The following is a 27,815-nucleotide window of genomic DNA, read 5'->3' on the forward strand; positions in this document are numbered from 1 at the left end:
AATATGCATAACAGAATTTGGCTTCACATGAACCCAAATTACTGGGTGATCTATAGCTGATGAATACTTTGTACATGATATAGTGAAGATAACAAAACCACCACTAATTTACATTTCCTGATTTTTTTTTATTTCCAAATGGCTGGAGGCTGACTCAGTCTGTGCAGAATAGCTTTTTTAAACGCTATAAACGCTAGGGCTTTTGTCATCAGAAAAGTTCTGTCTGCCAAGATAGTTCTATCCTGCATGGGATGTAAATTAACACCGAATCCTATGCTATCTCAGATAAAAGAAAGCGTCATTACATCAGCGGAGCATTTGCTTACATCAGAATGATGAAAAAAAAAAAAAAAACAACCAAAAAACACCAAACCAAAGATATAAAGGGACCAGCTGGTAGCCTGGTGTTCTAGAGAATAGAATAAAAATCTGAAGAAAATGTACATAAAACCAGCAAAGGAAAGTGATGAAGAACAAATTTAAGATGTAGTGTTAACTTCATAAGAAGTGAATTGGCAAATTTCTTCATCATACTCAATAGATATGACTTAATCTTACAATTAATTTATAAAATAAATAAATTCTCAGAATTGCACTGCTCCAATTCACGTTCCAACAAAACTATAATATAAATTATTTATGGCCATACTGTTTTGCTACTTTGCTATTTCTCTTATGAGGGACCTTGTTCCTGAAAGACAGGAGTGAGGAAATACCCACCCATTGAAAGATGTGAAAATAATGTCCTGGAATAACAGTTTGGGCTGAGATTGAAATGGCAAACTAATATGTGAAAGTTTTATTCATTGCTAAGTCTCAGTTCTCTACAACTCTTAGTTTTCCTAAAATATTTGTTTTAATTGCAAGGTTACATTTATATTACACGTTAATTTTAACTAATCAATGAGTATAACTGATAATGTTGGTCATTGCAGGTGAACATGAAAAATGTAAAGCATTCCTAGTATTGGGGGAGGGTGTAAAAATTCTTGTGAACTGGGCAGATTGTCTTGTCAAGACAGTTTCTGTTTATTCACACTAGATGATTTTTGTTGGGCTTTTGCTTTGGGAAAAAAAATGGCTCTTCAAAGGTAGAGGGTTTTTTTGTTGTTGTTGAAGCTGTTAATTTTCATCTAGTTGGAGCAATAAAACACTTCTCTGCTTATTAAGAATTTATGAGAGGCAAGGGACTAGAGATGAGGGAGATGATTTAGGATTCAAAATATTACAAATGTTTGGCAAGGTTTTTTTAGAGGAAAGGAAAAAATCTCTTGAGACCTTTGTTTTCTAAGGAACAATTACAGAATTCATAGTTACACAATATAAACTGGCAAATGAAAGGAAAGATTAATGATTCTGACCGCTGACTTAAGATGGCATATTACTGATATATTACCTTCACTTTCTTTTTAATCTAAGAAAGATTGGGGGGGGGGGGGGAAAGATGAGTATGAAAAGAGGACTTAAAAGCACAAGTACTAGATATTTTGAATTAATGTTTATTCATAGATTCATAAAATGGCATTTTTGTATTTTCTCACTTACTATGCAGGACAAGAGAGAGCACTGAGGAGAGGCAATGATATTAAAAAAATAAATAAACCAAAAAGAAGGAGAAAGTAATGTAAAGCTATAGTGCAGAAAGGACCCTCAAGAAAATATATCAATGTAAAATGAGAGACTCTTAGGGTAGTGTGCATATTACATGTCCTCACAGTCTTATGGTGTGTCAATCACCACCATGCTGCTTCTGTTCAATTTTATATAAATTTTTGTGTGACTTTGCTGAGCCACTTGGTATTATGTCTTAATATTAGCTCTCATTAATGCTTTCAGATATTGAAAACACAAAATATGTACAAAGCCTTTTCCTCCTTTACAAAACAAAACAAGAATTAATACGACAATTTCTATGATTAGATTTTTCTGTGAGCAAGTATACCTATATACTGTACTCAAGTAATCCTACCCATGTTGTTACAAGCTCAGGATCAACACTCTGAACAGGCTTATATACCTGCCAAATCAGTTAGGCTTTAAATACAACTCCTGTCAGATTTAAATTACTAAGAAACACCTATAGTCTTTTCTGCCCTTTTAACCTTCTTTCTTTTGGTTAGACTATGCTTAGTTCTAAGTTTTACTTGTGATTTTACCTTAGCAGCTCCTGCCTGACTCAGCACTGCTTCTGAAACACAATTGCTTCACAAAGCTAATGCAGTACCACTACTATCTGTTATTAATCACAAATGTACATAAATTATGCTTAGCAATTTATAAAGCCAAACCCACATGGTTGGGAAGATCCAGGTTTGAACTTCAACCAAAATATGTAATCTTTTAAACAGTACAGAATTTCTCTTGCAAAGCTGTAGAAACATTTTTTTCTGGTTTCAAATCCACACTGAAACAAATCTTTACTCTTGTAGGTGATTTAGTTTACTGTATGGGGAAACCAGATGCGTGTGTTTGTGCATGCGTTCACAATTTCTCAGAAAGGTCAGCTAGGGCATGTCTGTGCCTGTGGTTAATTTGCTATTAGTTTGGCCAAGGAAAAGGAAGCCTGATCAAATGATACTGAAACCACTGCTGTCCATTGCTTAGTATTGTTGATTTGACTATTATTTTTTTTTCTTTAATAAAGGAAGTATTTTTGTAGCTGTCAGCTGCTCTCTTCTCCCTCTTCCTTTGGTTAACCTACTGCATGCATTCACATACATAGATATATATATACAAACATACATTGTACACATTTATAAATCTCCCAATGCATTGCATGCAGCAGACTTGAATCTGAATCATTACCTGCAACTGCTTCAGAATAGAATGACAAAAAATCCTGACTATTCCATAGTTGGTTCTAAAATATTCTGTTAGCTAGAAATACTGTCAATGAGTCATTTGCAATGTGAATGGCCTCTTTTCTTTCTCATATGATTAAATTTGGTTTGGCTGATAATGCATCCATTCCTTCCTTCCCTCAAAACAGAAAAAACCCCGAAACGTTTACATAGTCCCATAGCACACAGAAATGTCAAGTGATTAATTCATCAACTGTCCACATTAGAGTAAGCAATGAGTTCAGTCAGCTCAGTCTGTAGTGATTCTGCTGAATTAAACACTTGAATCAAGAAAATTAGAAGACAAGAAAAGGAACTAACTATCTTGATCTTAATTCCTTCTTTACTTGTCTGTGATAAGCAACGCTTTCATTGTTTCATTGAGAGAGTTAATGTTGCTCAATTTTCCTTCAGGATCAGCATGAAGGATATGAGAGCCAGCCTGAAATCTATTTAAAGAATTCTGGCTTTTACCATGTCAGGATAAGACAGTGTGAGCATTGCCTTATTTTTAATCATGCTTGAAAAGTCAGGCTGTTTGAAGCAAAGCCAGTGACCTCCTTTACCTCCTTTAATCCCTGAAAATAATTCACATGCCCTTCCTTCCCTCTTCCATGACTGCTATCTCTTCTCTAAAGCACATTCTTTTCTTTTAAGACACTTGCTGAGTGTATTGAAAAGTAAGAACCTTTTCACTTAAGAAATGAACACTAAACAAGCTTTGCAGTATCAAAAAAAAAGTCCTGTTTTGCAGATAGCTGAAATGAAGCCCAGAGAGGTCAGATGAGTTTCCCAAGGTTATATGATGTAGAAATTAATTTCAATATAGGAATAAAAGCCTTCTTGAACTCTGGTTCCTTATTTGATTTGGAATGTCAGTGTGCCTGCACATATAGTGAGAAACAGTATCAATGGTATTTGCAGATGTTTTGTTTCAAAATCTACTGAAGGATCAACAGGAGAATTTGAATGGGCTGCCCCAGTGAAAAGCACTATAGAAAAGGTATTTGCTTCCTGGCTGAAATCTGAAAGGATGGTATCTAGTTTTGGGGTTCTGGCAATGACATCCAAATTTCTCTTTGTATTTAAAATGCGTATCCCCTTCTGGAATCAGCTTTGAAATATGCCTGGTTGGACATATGTAAACATTTCCAAATCAGATATTTAAAGAGCATGCTAATATAGAGGATTTATTGCTCTGCATGTCGTCTTATTTGATGCATTTGGATTAACTTTATTTGCTTTGTCTTTCATGTATGAATGATGCCATTTTGTCTTGTAGTACAAAAATGACAGCATCAAATGTACAGTAAGCAGTTTTCCATATGTCTTCTAAATGTACTTTAAGAGAATTAACTGCTAAGTAAGATTGGAAAAAAATCTAGTAACTGTCTTTACCTTTTGATCTGCATATATAGAAAAAAAGATTCATGGAGATTTGTGCCCTGATGACTTACTGTATTACAGATGATGTCTTGGGTGTTGTTACTGGGCATTAGAAAGGTGTAGTGTATTAACAATAATAACCTGCTACATTGCTGCTGTTTCCCATTTCTCAAACAGCTTATTCCCCTTGCCTCTCAAAGATCTCCATGGTGTGTTTGCAGTCTAGAAAAAAGTTGAAAATAAGTGAAAGTAGGCAGAAAAAATAAAATACAATGCAGCTGACTGACAAATGCCAGGAATGTCCTTTCTGAGTGATTTTATAGGACCATAGGATAGATCACAGTATTTTTACCAGTATAAAACTATGGAGAAAATATAAATAGGTAAGTAAAATGGAATATTTTTAGTTTTGAATGTCATTGTCCATTTATTAAAGCATTTGAAAGCAGACAAACAAAAAAAGCCCATAACAAAATTCAGCCACAAAAAGACATTCTGTTTATTAACCAAGTAGTGACTTAAAGAACAGAGTGCTATGGTAGGTTGAGTGATCTGAAGAAATGGTACACACAGGTGAGGTGGCATTTGAGTATGAGGGCAATGGATTAAAGGATGGGTTTGTCCCTTATTTTTTTCTGTGCTTTATCTTTGTGGCTCAACAGTAGATGGGAAAATGAATGGCAAATTAACATGAAAAGTGTTTAGAATTTGATTGGTAAATTGTTGTTAAATTTTTAAGCTGCTTTTTTTTTTTTTTTTTTAATTCAGGAATTAGATAATTTATGTAAGTATTTATGTTTCATGTTGGGGAAAACAGATGGAGTATTGAGTTTTGAGAACTGGGATAAAGAGTCTTTGTGAGATTAACCATTCTGAATGGTTGAATCTTCATATGTTATTGTCATCATTAAATACTTTAAATTACAACTATCAAAGCACTCTTATCTCCAGTTACAATAGTCCATGAATGAAGATACAACTTTTGTCTCTAAAATGGTATTTACATCCATTTAACTGGAACTGCTTTCCCCCCCCATAATTAGTGATTAAAACTCTGATATGTGTTTCATAAAAAACCCAAACCCCACAACCTCCTTCTAGAGAAACTGACCTGTTATAGCCTAGGTAGGTAGCCTGTGTGATGGGTGAGGATCTGGCTGACAGGCTTTATGCCAAGAGTGGTAGTACCTAGTTCTTTCTCAACCTGGCAGCCAGTCACAAGTGGGGTCCCTCAGGGATCAATACTGGCCCAACACCACAATTTATTTGTAAATGGTATGGATGTTGGGATCAAAAGCACCCTCATGAAACTTGCAGATTACACCAAAATGGGTGGGGAGGTTGACAGTCCAAAAGGAAGAGTGACCCTCCAGGCATTACTAGCAGAGATAAAGATGTCTTTGTCTCATTATGCTCAGCACTTGTCAGGCCCCATCTGGAATACTGTGTGCAGTTTTGGTCCCTGCTGTACAAAAAAAGATGCTGAGTAGCTGGAAAACATCCAGAGAAGGGCCATGGCAATGATCAGAGGACTGGAAGACCTGCCATATGAGGAAAGGGATGAGAGAAGTGGATTTGTTCATCCTTGAGAAGAGAAGGCTTGTGGGAGACCTTATTACCATACCCCAGTACATAAAGTGTGGCTACCAGGACAATGGAGACTCCCTTTTTACAAGGAGTCACATGTAATATACAAGGGGTAAAGGGTACAAGTTACTCCTGGGGAGATTCTGATTGGACACCAGAAGAAAAATTTTTACATTGAGAATAGTTAGACATTGGAATCATCTTCTAAGAGTATTGGATTCCCCTACACTGGTCAGTTTTAAGACTCAGATTGACAGGATGCTGGGTCATCTCATTTAAACTATGTTATCATCTAGAAAGGTTGGACCAAATGATCCATGGGATCCCTTCCAACCTGGCATTCTGTGATCATAGGAGTCAATGAGTCGTAACAGACCAGTGAGCAAAGCATCTGCATTATATTTCAAGACACAGCTTTCCATAGAATTTCCATAGAATAACCAACTCTCCAGTCTTCCATGTGAGCATCAGATGAAAAAAATATTAAAAGATCCATCATTTACAAAACTTTAAGTAAAAAAAGTATTGATAAAGCACTTATTTTTTGAAATTATTCTTCCATAGCTTCCTGTGACATTCCTACTTGTGTTAAAATTTGAGATCAAATAGAAGCATTTCAAACTCAGATTTTTTTTAATGTAATCACTGTCCCCACTCAGAAATATAACCTTTTCATTTCATCAGCTGTTCTTACGTCAGGTGTAGCTTTTTTTGTTTATTATGCTACTTGCTGTGCTCAGGAGTCATCAGATCATTCTGGTAGAACCATGATGGGTACTTGTTTTCTAGCTCAGTTGCTTCTGGCCCAATTTTCTGTTGCCTCATTTCTTGTTTAGTACACAGCAGATTTGAGTTTTGGCATTTCTGTGTAGGCTTCAACATAAGCTATCTACACTATTGTGAGCTTTGTTTACACTCCTTCATAGGGTTTAAACACAACAGAAAAGTATTACGTGGGCATGTGTGGGTGTGGACAGTGTGCTTATTTTAGCTTTTGAAATGAAAAATAATTTGGTCAACACCAGAACCTGATAAATGCCAGATCTCTGTATACAAAGAGCAAAGAACTGTTACCATTTTCTATTTATTTATTTGACATTTGATACTGAAACCTTTGCTGGTTTTGTTTTGGGTTTTTTTGACAGCTTTTTGGAAACTGCAGCCTATTTCTGCATGAAACCAAAAATGGGAGAGAAAGAGGTGTCCCCACATTCTTTCTTCAGTATTTGGCATGAATTCAGTTCTGACTTCAAAGACTTGTGGAAAAAGGAAAACAAACTTATTCTTCAAGAAAGGTACATTTGTTTGTTCGTTCAAAGGCTTTTCTCAGAGAATGTTATTGGGACTAATTGCAGAGAAACCAGTCAGCTTCACTTTATTAGCACACAACCTCTTGAATGTCTTTTAGAGTTTTCTCAGATCTTCTTTCTTTCTGTGGTTTTTTTTGTTTGTTTGCTTGTTTGTTTTTGTTGTCATTGTTTGTTTTGGGTTTTGGTGTGGGTTTTTTTTTTTTTAATTTTTCTCCACTTGCCCCAAATAATTTTTGAATGAGACATTAATAGCAATTCAGGGTAAAGATTTTTTGGGTTTGTTATCTAAACGGTTTTGACACATCATATAAGTACTATGCCACTATGAATCTAAGAAATGGGAGGCTCATTTCAGTGTAAAACGTGATTATAAGATTTTTCCATTAGCATATATAATGAAACTATAGTCAAGGCATCAAGACATGACATATTGTAAATATTTTTCCAGTGTAGCTGGGGAAAAGGAAGGGAAGCAGGAAGATGGGGGGAGGGGGGGGGAGAAGGCAGCTGACCCTGCATTAAAATAGACTCAGACTGAACCGTATTGCAAATCCCATGCCATGGATGTGAGCCCAAGTGGTATATACAGCGTAAAGAAATGAGACAGTAATTTTGAAATAGTAGCCTTAATGTCTGGTCCATGTATTAGGAAGGCTATGGAATTTGCTTTCATGTGCATGCAGATATTGTGATGTGGTCACCCTTTGTTTATAAAAATTGTGCCAAAAATTAATCAGTAAGAAGTGCCATATAAGGACAAATTAAACAAGTATAAACATGAAAACTGTAAACACTGTTATCCAATCCTACATCTGTTAGCAACTTGAGCGACCTTGGTATACAAATAATAGAGCTACTTCTCAGCCTCAATCTTAAAAAGATCAAAGCCTTATGGTCACTGGATGGTTGATACCGATCCATTTTTGGTAAATTGACAAGATTACTCACGCTATGTAGTCGTCACAGACATCAGATTATTGGTTTAGGAAGTTCAAAAACTTTTCTTTGTCACCTATATCTATATGTGATCAATATCATGTATACCATGTATGTTTAATGCAATGGATACATTTTGGAATGAGCAGTCTCACAGTTAAGAAAATTGGATTAACCTGTTGCAAGAGTGTGGTGCAAATTTTAGCACAGTACAGCAGTTCTCTAGGGTCTGTTTCATTTTACTGACTGTCTGACTTAATTTTATGTAATTAAGTATATCTCTTTGTAATTGATTTGACAGTTAAATATTATCGTTGGGTTTCTATGCAGGGATTTAGCTGCTAGCTTAATACAAGTTAATTTAATCTTCTATTTCTATAGAAAATAATTTAAGAAAAATGTCCTTTCATTTCCAAAATACTAGGCTACTTTTCTAAAAGTAAACAAAAATCCTCCAAAGAGTTCTTGCTGCAAAATATTTTTCTTTGAAAGACATTAGCTAAATAAGCACAAAACCTCTTCCTCCTATTTTTCTTATATGTCTGAAGTTCAAGGGAAGAATGGCATTGTGATGAAATCATTTAATTGTCTTTCAGTTCAGTGTATGGGTATGCAAAGGGGATGTGTTGGAAGCAGCAGAGAAAGCAAGTGGCTGCTAACTAGTCACATCTAGGGTAAGGTTAGAATAGGATAGAATAGAATAGAATAGAATAGAATAGACCAGACCAGACCAGACCGGAAGAGACCTGTAAGATCATCGTGTCCAGCCTGTCATCCAACATCACCTAATCAACTAACCCATGCAGCCAAGCACCCTGTCAAAATCTCCTCCTGAACACCTCCAGTGATGGCGACTCCACCACCTCCCCGGGCAGCTGTGAAAGACCAAAAGTTTGTCTCTCTTGGTGTGAGTCAACAAAGATAAAATCACTTGCTGCTTGCACAGACAATAGCTGACAGAGCCACTGGAACGACTCTTGGAAGGTGCCCGGAGAGGGGAAGAGACTGCAGTCCATTCCAATGGGCAATCACTCTCTCTGTGTAAAACTTCCTCCTGACCTCCAGCCTGAACCTCCCCTGGCGCAGCCTGAGACTGTGTCCTCTTGTTTTGGTGCTGGATGCCTGGGAGAAGAGACCAACCTCTGCCTGTCTACAACCCACTTCAGGTAGTTGTAGAGAGCAATAAGGTCACCCCTGATGTTTTCATCCTGGGAGGAACTAAGCATCTATAACCTAGAAAATGCTCTAGGTGCAGGATGAGATGGAAAGAACAGTAGGAAAGGGCCTGCAGTGAGAAATGCAACTCAGAGATCAATAGGAAAAACAGTAAATTAACCCAAATCCAGACTCAGAGCTGATGGGAGTAAAGGAGACTTTCAGCAGGACACACAGGACTGTAAACTGCACTCCACAAATCACTGAGATTAAGACTGAAAATGATCCATCCAAAAATCACAGGTAGAGTTTTGCTTTGAATTTTAATTTTTACTTGTCTCATCATGTTTAAATCTTCCTCTCTATAGATTTTGTTTGTTCAGCTGAGAGAGGGTTTAGACTTCAAAAACTTTTGATGTCTTGGTTTGTGCTCACCTCTGAGAAAAGTTTGGCACAGTGCTGTTTCAGGTTTGGCAAAGCCAATCTCTCTTTATTGCCTTTTAAGAATTAATGTATTTTGATCAAATTGGCAATAACAATTTTTCAGGTAAGAAAAAATATTTTGCTGAAAATGAAGACTCTCCTTTGGTAAAACAACTGATCAGAGTCTTTATGAGGAAAGTCCACTGATCATAGCTCAACCTGATATCTGAAGTTTTAGGCTTTTTCTCATGATTTTAAATTTTGTCTTTCCTTAGTGAAAGATAAGATGCTAAGATATGGAGGTGTCTTGATACTGAGAAATTGAAAGGGGGAAATATTGACAGAAAAGTGTTGCCTGAAGGTGCAAGAATATACAAATATGATGTGCAGATATGAAGTCTCCACCTAGTTCAACAGATCTGTAGGCGACAGAAATCTAAAATCCATCTGTTTCCACCAAAATAAAAAAAAATATTTTGAGAACCTAGATATCCCTCTTTAGTTGATGTTCTTTAAAGTTTTGGGGGGTTCTCAGGCTGTACCAGGGCAGGTTTAGGCTGGATGTTAGGAAGAAGTTCTATACAGAGAGAGTGATTGCCCATTGGAATGGGCTGCCCAAGGAGGTGGTGGAGTCACCATCATTGCAGGTGTTCAGGAGGAGACTTGATGGGGTGCTTGGTGCCATGGTTTAATTGATTAGGTGGGTTGGATTGGTTGATAGGTTGGACGCGATGATCTTGAAGGTCTCTTCCAACCTGGTCTGGTCTGGTCTGGTCTGGTCTGGTCTGGTCTATTCTATTCTATTCTATTCTATTCTATTCTATTCTATTCTATTCTATTCTATTCTATTCTATTCTATTCTATAAGAGCATGATAGAACTTTAATCATCAAACTACATTTCATTGGTGCCAAAATAGTTGACAGATACAGTAAGACTGCTTTTTGAAGTACTGCTGCATGCCACCTTTGGCTAATTATTTACCAGGTTGCTGCCTCATGAAGCATATTTTATTTATAAAATGTACAACTTTATTTTAATTTCATTTTTCAGTTTGATCATCTCTGTTTGTGTTCTCTCCATCCTTTTTAGTGTTTGGTCTATGTTGTGGTCCATGTTTCTAGAATATTTTATATCCTGGTTTCCATATGGACTGTTAATAGACGCTGTTCTGTATTTAGGCTCTGCCAAAATGAGTGTCAACGTTTTCCAATAATTTACCCAAAAGCTTTTCAGAGATAGTATTTCCAACGCTGATAGTACTTTTTCATACCAATTGATTAATATTGTGTCTTTTAAAGAGAAAAGTCACCTAATTCTTATTTTAAACACCTTTCACTTAGCTTTCTGACTTGTATATTGGTTTGCCTGGCATTTATATGCAAAAGATAAACAATGCAATGTCAAACGTCATATTTTGTTACAAGAAGATGGCAGAGGAAAGGAAGAAAAATGGTGTAAGGTTAAAAACAAATTAATTTTTCTGAAGTTTTCTGGTGCTTTCACACAGTTCTCTCACTTGAAATAAAGCAGAACTGGAAAACAGCTGCAGAGAAAATTGTGTGGCAAACTTTTGAATACAGTAGCAATAATAAGAAAAATGCACCTAAAAATTACAGTGGAAGCGTAGATCTGCCAAAAGGTTTTCTAAACAGTACTTTTGTGTGTGTGTGTGTGTGCACACTGCAGTCAAGGGTAACTCGAGCATTGCAATAGAAATTATCTGGGTTATTTATCAAGTTCTCAGAAATGTTTTGTGGAGGCTGAAATTTCTGATACTGTTGTCTATCCTAAAGTTGTATCCTTTTCAGTGAAAATATTCTAAGCAATATAACATCTGATCAAGAAGCATTACCAAAAAAAACCACCAAAAAAGAGAAGCCCAAACAAATATTAAAACCAAGCAAAACAAACAACAAAAACCAAAGAAACAAACCTCAGCCAACCAAATGAAACGAAACACAAACAAAACCCATAACCCCCCCAAAAAAACTCAACCCAACCTTCAAAACAGCAACAAAAGGTAAATCACAATCAAACTTTACAGGGTATCTTTGGAGTTTTAAAATGTTGTTGTTGTTAACATGGTCCTTTCATTATATATTTAACATATATAATCTACGCTTTTCAGTCAAACTTTGGAAGCTCTTGAAAGATAAGGTAAAGCTTACACTTTACATATGATCAATAAGAAAGACAAGAAGATCTGACATATACCCCCTAATACTTTTTTCAGTGTTGTTGGGGGGGGGGGGGGAAGTCCTCATTATCTATACATACATTTAATTTACTGCATGTTGCTCTCTCTATGCATATTGTCAGATAATGCACAGCTGCAGTGTCAGCTGTATGAAAGTTGCATCTTCTTGGGAAAACTCTTAAGGGATTGCACCCCCAATCTTCAAGTACTTTTTTTTTTCTTCCTTAGATAGAGAAAGTGTCTTCTAAGGAAATTACATATACATATATTAACTCTTTTCTCATTAATCACTGTCATTATTTCCACACACACACACTGCCGTGGTTTTTATTCATTTCTAGGTAGAGTTATTCAATATTGAGTGCGCTATTCCAGTCTAGTATTTTTGTGAGAGGAATAAGTAGCTGGGGTTTTTTTGGCAGCCAGCAAAGGATCATAGGATGTTAGGGGTTAGAAGGGTCCTCAGTAGATCGAGTCCAGCCCCCCTGCCAGAGCAGGACTATAGAGTCTATCGCAGGTTGCACAGGAATGCAAACAGATGGGTCTTGAAAGTCTCCAGAGAAGGAGACTCCACAATCTCTTTGGGGAGCCTGTTCTAGTGCTCTGTGACCCCCACAGTGAAGAATTTCCTCCTCATGTTGAGGTGGAACCTCCTGGGCTGTAGTTTGTATCTATTACCGCTTGTCCTATCACAGGGTGCAATGGAGCAGAGCCTGTCCCCTCCCTCTTGACACCCAGCCCTCAGATATTTATAAACATTTATTAAATCCCCTCTCAGTCTTCTCTTCTCCAGACTAAAAAGCCCCAGGGCTTTCAGGCTCTCCTCACAGGGCACATGCTCTAGTCCCTTAATCATCCCTGTAGCCCTCTGTTGGGCTCTCTCCAACAGATTTCTATCCCTCTTGAACTGGGGAGCCCAAAACTGGACACAATATTCCAGGTGAGGTCTCATCAGGGCAGAGTAGAAGGGGAGGAGAACCTCCCTTGCTCTACTGGACTCACACCTCTTAATGTACCCCAGGATACCATTGGGTCTACAGAACTATAGCCCAGACCTGGCCACTCTTCCTAGCAACCAGGGAAATGTAGCCTGTCCTAGGAATAGAAAGGATAAAAGAGATCAAAAGGCAACACCTAATATAAGCATATAGAGTGAATTTTTGAAAGGATATGATCCATTTAATAAAAAGTAAAAATAAGCTAAAGAACTGCTCAGCATGGCAATCAAATGTGGAATTTGTGAATCCTTGGTATATAAAAGTATAATGATTTATCAGAGAATCTCCTATTGATGTGGACAGCAATGATCCACCTTCAAGATTACAAATTCATCTTTTCTTTACAGCTATGAAACATGCCTTGGCTCATCACAGTAACAAAAAGCAGTCAGTTCTGTAAGAACTTTACTTTTTTAAAGAAAAGTTACATTGCTGTCAAAGGTTAATATCATTAGGCCTTAGATGCTGGTTCAAGTCACTAATGAGGAGGAAACCTGTTTGGAAGGCCACAGTTCCATCTTCCTTTTCTTTGGGTAAAAGTGAGGTACTGACACTTTATTGTTTGCTCCAGCTATGGACATGTTTCTGTTCCTTCATGTTTAATGTTCCAGAGAGCCTGGGCAACCTTGCAAAAATTTACCTAAGCAGGAGAAAAAGCCCTGTATTTGTAAACAGTGGTGGCATTTAGAGGGAGAAAGAGAGAGAGAGACACACAGATAGAGGTTCCCTGTAAATGTGTGCATATGGAATATATTGCTTACAAGCTCATTCTGGCCCATGCCAAAGAGGCATGTCACTGTGTCAGGGGTGTCAGCAGAGGAGAGTTCATAAGCAGGACCAACACAATGATAAAATTCTGTAAGTCTCTGCTATCTTGCATCACACTAAGTTTGAGAATTTCATTTGGCTGACTTTATTCAACCCTTTAACTCCCACGATAAATCTTTGACACATTAAAAATAATCTACAAACTCAAAAAAATGCACTCATACCTCAAATGTAAAATTTGCCCATTCCCGTAAGAATAGCAGCTAAGCTGGCACCTGGTGTGTCACACTGTGTATATCTAGATGAAAGGGAGATTCCTGGCCAGCATGTCTCCACAGCTCATTGATCTCCCTCTGCAGAAAGACTGGTATGTCTCCCTACAGACTCCTCAGCAGGATGATTTAAAACTTGCTGTTGAGCAATTTAAAGTCTGGCATTGGATATCTGTACATTGCACAGTGAGGAGCATATTGGTAAGCTGCCACTTCTGCTTGCAGAGGAGGGCACTGAATCCCATAGCACAAGCAATGTCCTCTCAGTAATTTAAGGGATATTTTGTTAACGCTTATAATAGGAACCAGTGAGTCAGAGTTGAGAGTGAGAAATCAGAGGACATGGGAATATGCTCTTGCAAAGAAATGTGGAGATGGAAGGACAGAGAAGAAAAATGTATATGGAGTGGAAACATGAGAGAGAAATTATGAGAACGTGGCATCTATTTAGTGAGGCCACATATTGCTTGGCATGCTGCTTTAATGTGAAATAAAATTACCAAGTGTTAATGTTAGTAAGTATGGGTAGATACATTTTCTGTGAACTTTAATCTCAATGTCTTTATTACTCTTTAGACTGAATTGCATACTGGTAGGCGTGGTTTTACAACTCATAATGACATTTTAAAACAGAATGTCACTTATCTGACTTTGAATTGAATAATTAAAAGTATCTTCAATTTTTAGAGCATTTCAAAATTTTAATTGAAATAGCTTTCTGATCAGAAAATATTAAGAGTGTCACAAGGTCTACTTAAATGAGGCCCAAATGCATGGCAGATTTGGAAGCTAGGAACTGTCCTTTGAAGCAGTGCCTCACTGAGACACAATTTGCTGTCCAGCTGAGAAAGGTTGTCCAACATTGCAGTATTTCACCCACCCCTCCCACCCCCTCTCCTTGTGCACTTGTGGCAATTAGTCCTTTTCTTGATGAAAACACAATCCTTTGGTTAAAGGAGAGCAGTAAGTTTCATCTATAGCATTGCTTTTGGGGGAAAATTTTAGGAAAGATAAAGCATTTGGATATAAGTTTCTCAATGTAGATCTTTGGTGTAAGTTATTTTTAAATAGTTTAACATTTTTAATTAATACTGTGTTTTATAAGGCAGGAACAAATATTGCCATTTGCTGTAAGTCAAGTGGTGCATACAAATATTAAACTTGAATGATGTGAATGATATAGTGAAAAATTAACTCAAAATCTGTGACCTTTTCTGAGTTACATGAGGCCAGATTCCAGAATGTCATCACATAAGGCAGTGGAAGGGTTTTTCATCAGTTTATTTACCTGTATATATACAGGTAATTATATATATATAATATTATACATATATTATATTGTTATATTAAATATATTACCTGTTTATTTACCTGTATATATATATGTGTGTGTGTGTGTATATATATATATATGTGTGTGTGTTCATTTACCTGTATGTCAGTTTATTTACCTGTATTATGCTGGCATGTTACATTGCATCCTAGTATGCATGTTGTGCATAAATGGAGATAAACACCATAATGAAGTTTGCAGCCTGTTTTCATAGTTGCAGTGTCAGACTCAGCATGAAGAGTTTAGGATATAGTGAGTGTGGTACTATAATTCCTACTATATTGTGCATCATGGTTTTTTAATGCTATCATGTTTACCACTTCTTGAGAAACAGCATAACAATTGCTTGTGATAAAAATGAGCTCAACATATGCAATAGATACTTGTATATTGGTGGGGGTTTAAAAACAACACAAAACCCGCCACTAAAGATTTTAAACAGAATTTTTGACAAGGGTTGCTACATTTTGTATACTTGTGAAATGTTTTCATTCCCGGGCAAAGTGATTAGTTTGGCATTTGAGCTACAATAAAATACTGGAATATTTTACCCATGAATAGCATTTGTCATTAAATTAGTTCCCAAAAGTTTGAGATTATTACAGACTTACAAACCTACCGTAACCCAGACTGATCCTGAACTACTGAATATATTCCTTGGTTGCTGAGAGATTGCCAAACTAGTGCATGGAGATGACATAATGTGCTATGAATACAGAGAATAATCTCAGATCTGGAGTTTTTTAACATTTTTGGGAAAATCCTCACTTTGTCTGCAGTCATTTTGAGTCATTACATAATTATGAATGGACATCATGTGATATTATTATTTTCACCAGATGCAGCAAAGTTGAAGGCCTTCGGTTTTCCCATTTCCTGCACTGCAGATCTCTAGCACTATGACTTTCCAGATGACATACACTTTTTCAATCTTTTTTCCAGTGATCTGTTCACTCAATTCTAATCTTTGCTCATACTGTCAATCTTGTAACTTACCAATTTTTTCCAATGTAGTAGCCCCAGCATACCCAAATGTAGCAAATCATCTGATCAGGGTATGTCTCCATATCCTCTTTATGGCAAGTCTCCTTCTCCACGAAGTCTCTTCACTGAGACTTTTATCATTGTTTTTTTACAGGTTGCATTTTTTTCTTTTTGTACCCATTTGCTGCTTAAGAATATTTTACAGCAAGCATATAGTTTCACATTTCCATTCACTCATGAGTTTCCTTTCCTTCACTCGTTGATTATGTTACAGGTTTTTAACTCTTCTTCAGTCTTATTCCCTTCCCTTATCACTTCCTGTTGAATTTTCTAAACAAATAGCCCAGAATGCAGTGAGCTTCTTGGAAAACAACCCAGCTTCAGCTCCAAGAAGAACAATGGGAAGTGATGACTGCCTTTTCTTAGAGCAACCTCAATTTTCATACGCAAAGACTGTAGAAAAGTTATCTCCATCTTGCCTGAAGGTAGCCAGGTATGGCCTAAAATACAGGTTGCTCTAAGAGGGAAAACTCCAAAACTAATTTGATGGCAGAAGCCAGGAAATATATTGAAGTGGGTATACACACGTTTACATTTTATTAGAATCATAGCTATCCATAACAGTTTAATGTTTTATGTTATTACATTCTCAAGGTGAATTTTTCTTTAACACTGGAGTTTTCCACTTTAAAACTATTCCATATCTGTGTAGTTCTGCACAAATAAGAGCAGAATCCCTATATCAAGAAGAATATGATTGCCAGATAGAACTGAGTGAAACTGAATACTTCTGAACTGAAATTCTTTCAGTATGTTTTGAAGTGTGTTGTGGATTACAGTAAGACTGCAAATGGAAAGTTCTGTCACTTCAGTTGGCCAATTTCAGTTGGCCTCAAAGTCTTATTTTAGGGTTTGACATGATGCATACTGAATAAAATCTGAAATGTATTCCCCAAAGTGTGCTCTACACTTTTGAAAGAGGAGAGACCTTATTCAGGGTCCTGCTACAGGCTAGTCTGTGTTAAGTAGCCAGATTAAAACATTTTAATCCATTTGTCCTTGGTCCTCTGTGTCTTTCAGCCAGCCATTGTCTGCTTTGTGGTCCTTGAAGTAACCATGCAAAGAGCTGGTAGGGATGTGAGAACAGTCTAATACATAATCTCTTTGTTGGTAGGCAGAGTTTAGGTTTCATCAGTCAGTTTGATGGGACCAGGTACATTACTATGTGCTTCTTATCTGTATAAAGTCTTTGCAGTCACCTATTGAATCGTATCTGTGTCATCACTTCAACCTTGTTGGAATGAAAGTAAAAACTCCACATTTTTTGCTCTACTTCTGTGATGGAAAATGTGATTTTCTTTTCTGTTTTTGTTTGTTTATTTGTTTTCCTAAACTCTTTTAGCAAAAAAAACCCACTTTGATATTTTAGTAACTGAGTCAAAGAATAAAACATAGGCACATTACTCGAAGAGCTTTCAAAACACTGTTTAAAAGTCTTCTGCTCTTGAAATCTTACAGATGTCTGGCACTTGATATTTTTACTTAGGAATTTTTTATTAATTTTTATTTGTGAAGGTACTGCTATTATTATTATAAATGTGTTCTTTCCAACCCAGAGAAGCACACGTAAAATGCTTTGGTAACACCCATTTTATTTATCTGATAATAAGTACTTAGAAGTGTAAGGATATTGGCCTCAGCTTTGGGGTTTTTTGTTAAAAATTTCAGAATATCTGCATAAAAATGCATTTTGGGTTTCAGAAACTATGCTGTCAACCTGTAGAAGGAATGTCTGTCGGAGTTCATCATGGAAGTTTTTGTGAGCAGTTCTGCTATCTATGGCATATCTTTCAGCCTTTCCAATGTGCTTACACTTGTCATGTCATAGTTTTGCTTGTGAAGTGTAAGGCTACCAAGCCTAGATGGAGCCAGGAGGAAATGAATCTGCCACAGATACTTCAGACAAAATTAGTATGGTTTAGTGCAGGAAAGTGGCTTTCCCATCAGTGGATTGAATGATGACAGAAAGTCTTTAAGCCTTGACAAGGTAGTGGCCAGGCTCACTTTTGATCTAGAAGGTACATAAAGATACTCAGTCTTTCACATTTGTAAGGATGTCTGGTTCCTTTTTACTGTGTGCATGTCAAAGTGTAATTTGCTTATTCATTTTACAGACTGTCCTTATACTTAATCATAGTTTGCATATGTTTGTCTCACAATAAATGTGAGGTAGAAGGAGGAGTAAGTGCTGAAGAAGAGTTTTTGTTATGATGGAAATAAGAAACTACTTTCTCTGTTACCAGTTACAGTTTTTAGACTCAATGAATCTTACTAAGTAGCAGATTTTGAGACCTTAATTCTTGGGTTTGACAAGTGAGTGGCTGTGAATTCACTTTTAAGTATTTTTAACTAATATATGGATGTCCTTTTTGTCTATACCCTACATGTTTCCTTGTTGTTGGGACTGTTTAGAAGAATATCCTTTCTGAAATAATGCAAGCAATACTTAAGCTAAATTCAGTATTTAAGGAGATATATTTGTCCAGATTTGATTATGACCACTCTTACTAAGTATTTGTAGAAGCTGTAGAATATTGTCTTATGTTCTCATTCAGATAAAATCAAGAAGTTAGTTGGGAAAATAAGTAACAGGCAAAAATTGCTAAATGTAATGGAGATGATGTTATCTTTCCTATGAAACTTATACACTCACTTTTAAGCCAGAATTGGCATGAGCTGGGACAGGAGTTGATACTATATGAACCAAACGTGGTTTATTGAAAGAGAGTTTGAGAAGCATTTGAAAAGTCTGAAGTGAGATAGTTTGAACATCACTCTAGCACAGAAGCCTAGCACACAGTAAGCTTGAAAATTAGTCTCATCACATTTATGAAGTTAACCATACCACCTGGCTTCTTCAAGAGCACAGCATGTCCCTTTGTCACCTCCACCTTACCCACTCTCAGGTCATGGCTTGATCTTGCCTCTGTGCATTTGGTTGCACTTGAGAGCAGCGGTGCTATAAAGTGACCAAATAGTCCTTATAATAAGAAATATTAGTAACACAGAACATAATAATTTAAGTGAAAACAGATCTTCAGAATAATAAATCAATGTATGCACATGCCTGCCTATGTGTAAGGACTCAGGAAATGGGGAACACCCACCTTCTCAACTCCTTTTCCATAATCTCCCTCTTTGGCAGCCTATCTTTCCACAGAGGGCCTGACAACTGAGTCTTCACTTCTTTCTTGGGAATGTCTTTTATGTCTTTTTAACTGTTTCCTACTCCTTGAGCTAGCTGTATTCTTCACTGGCAGAGCCAGCAGTGGAATTTTGGCTTGGAGCTTTGAAGTGTGTCATTGTCTGCCATTGCTTCCCCTTTTGTGGCTTTTGGGAGGCTCATGTTTATAGTTCTTGTGGTGTTTTCTATAAATATCCTCCTCTGGACTTTCAGGGAAGATTAATTATTTTATTAATGAAACTCTAATGACTCATCATAGTTGAATAGTTAACCCACTTTTCCTCGGTTATGACCACTAACATTTGTACAATTTTTGCACCTTTTGATCTTAGGTTATCCTGCACCTCCATACTGATCAGGGTCTCACTGAAGCCAGTAGGAAGTAGTTCAGGAAAACCTTGAGCAAGAGGAAGGTACACAGGAGTTTACCACTGTAAGAAATATGACTTAAACTGGGCATGAGTTGACAGAAGCAAGGTGAATTTACCTAAATCTGGTTAATCTCCTGGATGGGAAGATGAAAAATCATTCAGGGGCAGTGAAAAGAGCCTAAGCCAGTGGCAGTCAAAAGTTATTTTCAAACTGAATTAAGACTATTGCCCTTACTTCAAAAGTTAGCTTTTATTTGCTTCTCTAGATCGTGGTGTTTAAATGGTACTGATGTTCATATCAAAATAGATCCTTTTCCTCTTTCGGGGTTAAGTTATTTTAATTTTACACTTGATAAAATCCTAATTTAGATTACTGATAAGTCTCTCACACTATAGAAACTAATACCAGTTCTGCTGGTTTATGATTTAGCACTGTGGAAAGCTGCTGACTGCCTTTGCATTTCATCAGTCTGTTGACTTTAATTATAGCTACAGTTGTAAATTTATAGAGATGTCCATGATTCCAGTTTTAACATGGTCATAAACTAAACCTCCTAGCAATGAGCCTTTGGTGTGTGCTATCTTGACATTTCTAAGGACATTTCTTGCAGAAGAAACAAAGGTATAGGTTATATTGTCTTCAGTGAGGCCCTATCCAACCACTTGAATCTTCCTGCACTGAGATCAGGATGGAGGCTGGAGACAGTGAGCTGTCCCAAACCCACAGAGTGAGTCACTGATATGGTTGGAACTGGAACTAAGTGGCTGCTAGCTCCCAGCTTTGTCTTCAGTGCATTAGGGAGTAATACTCCTGAATTCACTTTGGTATGAATAAATAGGCTGAAACTCTAAGGAATTTCAGAAAAGTTTCTCTCCTAAGGAACTTGAAGACCGCAACCATGTTAGTAAGACCAGAATATCTTACATAATCTCAGAAAAATGGGTAGTACAAGTCTAAAATTTTCATTTATCAGTCTGGAAGATGTGTATCAGTTTTTCAAGCTCAAAATGAGGGCATTGTTATTAACTTTTTGCTGTTTCAAGCAGAAACAGCTTTTCTCCAAATAGCTATTTCTCTAATAGAAGCTGAACATTTACAGATGTTATGCTGACAGTGACAATAAATGGGATCTGCTTTTTCAAAAATAATCCCTATCACTGCATTATCAACGGCTCCATTCCACGTGAGGATTTTTGTTTTGAATTAACATGAGACCTACAGAGAGCTGTGCTGTCTCATAACCTGGTCTTTTAGGCCAGCAGTGCATAATCTGTCTTGGAACGGGGATATTTAGATGGGACAAAGACTGGAACTAAAGATTCCCTGACATTTCCTGAGAATAACATCTTGATCTGTTTCAACTGGTTTGGTAAATATTTTTTTTTTTAATGTTATATATGCTGTCATTGCACAATGTGTCTTGAGTGCCTGCATGTATTACATTGCTTCTATAAAATGGTAATTTTGATAACCTCAATAGTAGTTGTGCAGTCCCCAGGATTTGATACTAATTTACTCCAAAGTAACATTTCAGTTTTTAATTTAAATAATGTCTAACAGTGAAGGTATCCAGTTGTAGCTGTGTTTGAAAAAATGAAATTATATAATAGACATGCTATTTTATATCTGATTTGGTAAGAGTGCCTTTTGATGGACTGGAATATTTCTCATTGGAAAAGAGCTTGGGATTAAGTAGACACAAATCACAAGAAAAGGTGGCATTTTGGGAAAAAGACTATGTCCTTACATTCTCTGTCATTCCAATAACTTTGTGTTTAAAGCTATCACCACATTTTGGCTGCCACTTTTACTGAATCTATTTAAATGTTTTAAAGGTGAATTACTTGGCTATTTGACATTTGACAGATAAGAAGTGTAATAGCTTGAAAATAATAGATTTCTAAGGCTTTTTCTCCCCCCCCCCCCCCCCCCCCTCCTTGCACACATAGACGTCTTCTTAGATATAAGGCCATCAAACAAAGAGAGCAGCTTGTTGGAAGTGCTGGAAGAGAAATTATGGTTAAACTAATTTTTTAGAGTATAAATTTGAAACTTATGGAAAGAACAAGGTGTGTCTGGTGAAGCTGGATAAAGGAGAGATGGATGTGAAGGCATTTTATTTCTAATGCACTTAGCAGACCCAGATGGAGTCTTATGTTTGAAATCTGCCCCTTTTCACACAAAAAAAACCCTAATATATATAAAAAAAAAAAGTAACACAAAGCCTGATTCTCACATTGCCTTGTGTAGCCTCAATGAAACAGCAGACATGCAAGTCTGGAAGAGATGAACCGCAAAGACCTAGCCAAGGATATATAATTTCTTCAATATCATTTTACTCTTTCTTTTTTTCACTGTTGGGTAATGATGAAAAGGCAAAGTGCCATCTGAAGTCTGCGTTGCTGGCAAGAGCAGGCCAATTTAATATTTTAAGTTTTGTTTTCTACTTTCTTATTTGTAAATAATATTGTAATCTTATAAACAAAACCCAAAACACCACATCTTATAGTATTTAATGCCATCATATTGAAAGGTCTTGTGTAAGTCTTTAAAGCTTCATTACTTAAATCTGTATTACCAGTGTTTCAATAAACAGGTGTAAGTTTTATCTACAAAATTAGTAAAAAGGTAAAGATTTTATTGTGTGCAGATTGGTTCTAGTAGGCTCCCAGTCTGAATATAACCCTCTGTCTATCAAAGTTTGGTGCTTAACCACATGAATAAAAGAACATTTATCTTGTTGACATTTCACAAGGCCCTTATTTGGTGCAATTTGCCAAGTCAGGATGCACTAAGAAGTGACACCTGGCTTCTGGAACATGCTCTCCTATTCACATCCAGACATCTCAAGTGCATCCATCTCTGGTTGTCCTTGTAAGCCTTGCAGGTTACTCTCAAAGAGACGTGCACAGTGTACCACCTTGGTTGTAAACATCACGCTCTGTGGCAGTTTTCCATTTTTACTCTTAAGTTGCAGAGTGAAAACTGGAAATCTAGATAAAGCTATTTTTCTGTTCTAAATGCAAACAAAAACGGGTGAAAGAGAAAATAGGTTGGTGAGAAATGTTGTTTAAACTGAAGTACTGAGCTTGGTAATGAATGATTTTTAAGCAGCAGTAAGAGCTTTCTTAGTAGTGTTTGGTATAAAGGCTCTGTATTTTAAATCCTGATACAGTAAGTACCAATTACTTTGGTAACTAGAATTGATTATAGAGTCACATCATCAATTGTGCCTGTCCTTGAAACTCCCAGAGACTGATGGTATGGCAACAACAGCCACAGAATAGACGGGATATTTTGTGGAGTATGCTAACGAAAATATGGGGAATAAAGTTATTCTTGTGTCTTCAGGCCTAAATTTATTAGTTATATACTGCATTACCTTTTTAAATTATTTTGGTTATACATGAATATTTATAAATTTTGTCTCTCTTCAGAGTTAAAGAAGCAGAGGAAGTCTGCAGACAGAAAAAGGGGAAGTCACTATACAATATAAGGCCAAAACATGACTCCGGAATTGTAAGTAAAAATTTGTAGCAATACTGTTGTTCCCAAAGCTAATTCTATTTTTTTCTCTTTGTATTTTGTTTGCAGGTATGTTATTCTTGATGTACCCTTTTGGTTTGGGGTTTGTTTATTGGTTTTGGTTTGTTGGGGTTTTTGTTTGGTTGTTTTTTCTGTTTAATGTTTAACATTTTCATGAAAGATGTTAGATTACAAAACTTGAATGATGCCTGTGAATGTTCCTCCACAAGAGACACATCACAAGCAGCGTATTATTACCTCATCCTGCCAATCTGTCTACATCTCAATCTTAATGTGGGATGCACCTGGAAGCCAGAAAGGCAGTTCCAGACTTCAAGCTTACTCAGTTTGTGTTCACTCTGTTTTCTACACTTACAAAATATAATGAAGAACTGTGATAGGCACACATTTTTCAAGTCGAATCCCTGTATCAAATATTAGTGGCTCCTACTCCACTTATGTGGATTTGTTTGGAATAGAAACCCTAAAAAAAAAGATAATACTGTCCTTTCATCATTCTTCCAAAAATAGTTAAATACCTTCAATGATAGTAGAGGAGTACTTTTAGTCAATGAAAATTTTCCACTATGATTGCCTAAGCATTGCTAGGATCATGACAAGTTTTACAGATAATAAATATTCCTCTAGTCAAAAATTAATCTGGTACCTCACATTGAAATTATACCTGTAGCATCTAAACCTATTCTGTTTTACAAATATAATTTATAAGATTTTATAAAATGTTACAACAGATTATTTTTTTCCTGTGTCCACATCCATCTGTTTCCAGGCATGATTTAATTATTTTGTGCTTTGTGGTCATAGCTATGTTACTATGAAACATCCTTGAGATGAGTCAGGTGGTAACTTTTACTATATTTTAACTAACATAATCTGAAATAGGAAGAAATAATACTGCACATATTGTTTCTTATTCTGAATATATAGGGAAAGTTGGCTGTGGTTGGGTGAATGGTTATCAAGAGGATAGGGCCAGACTCTTTCCAGTGGTGCCCAGTGACAGGACAAGGGGCAACAGGCACAAACTGGAACACAGAAAGTACTATCTGAACATAGGTAAAATTGTCTTTGCTTTGAGGTTGACACAGTACCACAGAGAGAAAGATGTACCATTGGAATGGGCTGCCCAGGGAGGTGGTGGAGTTGCCATCCCTGGAGATCTTCAAGAAAAGATTGGATGAGGCACTTAGTGCCATGGTCTAGTTGATTGGATAGGGCTGGGTGATAGGTTGGACTGGATGATCTTGGAGGTCTCTTCCAACCTGGTTAATTCTATGATTCTATTCTATGAACACAAGGGGCAACTTCTTTACTGTAAGTGTCACAGTCTACTGGAACAGGCTGCCCAGAGAGGTTGTGGAGTCTCCTTCTCTGGAGATATCAAAACCCACCTGGATGCCATCCTGTGCAACCTGTTCTAGGTGAACATAGTTTAGCATGGAGGTTGGACTAGATGATGTCCAGAGGTTCCCTCTTGTGACTCTGTGGAGCCGAGCCACAAGAAATGTAAGTGGAGTATCAGCTTGCTTAGGAATGCTCGGTTAGATTTGATTTTATTGATTTTATTTAAAACCAGATCAATATGTTACATAAACAAAAAAACCCACAACCCAAACAAGAACAACAAACACAAAAAACCCAAACCAAACCACCAACCCCCCCCCAAAAAAAAAACAAACCAAAACCAACCAACCAAAAAACCAAACCAAACAAAAAATACTATCAATTTGGATTTCTCCATCTCACCTATATCTTGCTGAACAGAGACATCAAGATTGTTTGAAACAAACAACAAACCCCCAAAACTATAGGCATAATTATTCTGGTATCGTTATTATTATTAGTGCAGAGCCTGGGACTTTTGGTGTTACTGAAAATTTGATAGGGTGAAAAGGAAAGTAAACAAAACACAAGCAGTATATCGCTGCAGTCTGCCTCAGTTCTAGTTTTGATTTATTTGCAAAGTCAATTCTGCAAGAAGTATAATTGAAAATTAGCTTATGTTTTTTCTGTGTATTTGTGTGAGGTGGTTTAATTTATACTCACTTTTCTGCCTTTTAAAATTTATTTTCTTTTTCAGAAAGCAAAGATAAGTATGAAAATCTGAGAGGAGAAAAGCAGAAGCCATTCTTACCTGATTACCAAAACTCGACATGACTGTGGGTGGAGAGTGAGAGGGAAGGAAACTACATCATTGTGATCATTTGCTTTCTTGGCCTCTTTGAATTCAGTTTCTATTTTCTGGAGTTTCCCACCAATTAATGTATTATTGTACATTCATTCACAAACATCATCACTTTAATGGAATGCCCAGGTATGGACTAGAAACACCTTCCTTGTAGTCTTATCTCCTTTGCCCCTCAAAAATTATATTTTGTAAAGTGTATGGTATATTACAAATAGGCCAAGTCAGCATGCATAAAAAGTGGTGTCTGCATCAGTTCTGAACATGCTGAAAACTGCATTAAGTTGAACTTCATAAGAATGCAACTCTCTACAGGAAAACGGTTCCATTCCTACTGGCAACATCTGTCTAACACAAATACTTCATGGCACTGCACTTAGATTAGGGAAAGAAATGTTACTCCTAGTGAATTGTGTGTATCTGTTTCATGTTGGCATTTGTAGTTTGTATTTTGAATTGTTAAGTGCTGTTTATACAGTATAATCAATGCTTTCCCAACTTGTTTGGTTGCCCTCCATGACTAAATATTTGTGGAACAAGATGTTTACTGTAACTATCTTTAAAATCAATAAAGCAGCATACTTTTACTTCATCTTTTGCCAGACAGTGAATGCCAGGTGGTATGGGGGTCAGAAATCCAGCATTAAACAAATAGGAATAGAAAAGAAAAAGATTAGGTAAAAAGCAGGAAAATACAGAAAGCACAGAAGTATGATAGAGAGTATGATATTTGGCTATTATAGTTTGTTAATATATAAAGCAACTAATACTTTTACAGGAACTTTAGAAGGTATAGTATAGATTTAACTGCTGATCGCTTAAATCAGACAGGCTTTTGGCCACATGTACATGGCTTCCCTTTCGGAATTAGCTTTACAGTTAATTTAAAACTCCTTTAGAGAGCCATTAAAAGATGCACATGGGGACTGACATTTATGAAAAACAGTAGCAAATTCTAGTGACAGAACATAGACTACCAACTAATTGACATCAATTTCACACTTAACAGAGCTGCAGATTTTTCCTCCAGGCTTTCAGTGTCCCTGACTAGGAGGTTAATCATTGAAATTTATAACTTAGGGCTTCCATTTTAGACCATGTGTTTAATTCCTTTTTGCACTGCAGAATTTACTATATCAGTTTTGATCTGCTTAACCAAAACCAACCCCTTTTTCTTGTTCTAATTTAAGAGCCCCAAACCAATCGGCCTGATTGATAACATTTTTCTTTCAAAGAGCACTTTTCCTGAAAGCAGACTGTGTGCACAACTGAATTGGATGCACATGCTCACAACCTTGGAGCCTGAAAAACACTGGGGTATGAACTCTAATGTGCTGGATTGGGTTATTCCCTGTCTAATATAGGACATCAAGAGACATTTCTAGCTGTCCAGAGGCTAATACATCCTACAGAATGTCATAAAAGGAAGCGTGAAGTATGACCTCAGGAATCTGTTATTCTTCACATATACTGAGCACTAGAAAAGATGGGTTTTTTTCACTATGTGAAAAGCAAGTCTCCTGTTGCTGACAAACCTGTGTGAAAATCTGTACTTGTAATAATTCCTAGCAGGGAAATAAATTACCGAGAATTAAGTTCTAAGATTTTGTGTTGATGGGAGTAACATTACTATTTGGGGAAGTGAAGAGGTTATTTGCTGTTACAACTAACTTATGTAAAAAACTTTTAAAAATAAAACTATTTTAATGGCACCAATTCAAATCCATGTTTGTATTTATGTAAACAATAGTCTTTTCCTCCTAACTTTGCTCCTAAGTGCAAGGATTCAGTAGCATGTTTTAATTTGTAGCCTTCCTGTTCCCTTCAGTACCTACAGTATGTATATTACTATACTAAAAGAAATAATAGATCATCTAACAAAGATCACTATGTGCAATACTGTATTTAGTGTTTCTATTTCAATTTTTTTTAGAATGTTAATTTATATGAAAATAAAAGGAATAATAATGAAATAACTGACTTATCTCTTCACTGTTAGACTATGCTGTTTGCTAGCAACCATTTGCTTCCTAAGAACCAAATCCCCTCAAGGGTTCTGTGATCAAGGAAAAACCTTTGTGAAGGGATTGGTGGAAACAGAGCTTCCCTTTCCTTGCCTTTTGGAGGCATAGTGGCAGTATTTCCCAGTTATGTTGTGTATCTTTTCCCCAGGTGGTGGTAGGAAGGAGGTGGAGTCCCTTGTCCAATCAGACTATCATTCACTTCGCTGGCTTGAGCATGCTTTTCATTTGTGCATTTGACTCAGGATTGTAACAG

The 27,815-nt window shown here is 36.6% G+C and overlaps 1 protein-coding gene across 1 annotated transcript in view; it reads left to right on the top strand.

Moving 5' to 3' along the window:
* FMN2 (formin 2) overlaps window positions 1-27,526 on the top strand; it is a 164,650-nt gene extending 137,124 nt beyond the window's left edge. Inside the window, 3 exon segments of the mRNA XM_068155191.1 lie at window positions 6,959-7,108; window positions 23,245-23,326; window positions 25,434-27,526. Of these exon segments, the coding sequence (XP_068011292.1) occupies window positions 6,959-7,108; window positions 23,245-23,326; window positions 25,434-25,460 (259 nt within the window). The 3' untranslated portion in view covers window positions 25,461-27,526.
* Window positions 27,527-27,815: the final 289 nt, after the last annotated feature.

Source organism: Melanerpes formicivorus, unplaced genomic scaffold (genome assembly GCF_026170545.1).
Source record: "Melanerpes formicivorus ecotype bairdi unplaced genomic scaffold, bMelFor1.0.p_v2 SCAF_2, whole genome shotgun sequence".
NCBI classification, from domain to species: domain Eukaryota; kingdom Metazoa; phylum Chordata; class Aves; order Piciformes; family Picidae; genus Melanerpes; species Melanerpes formicivorus.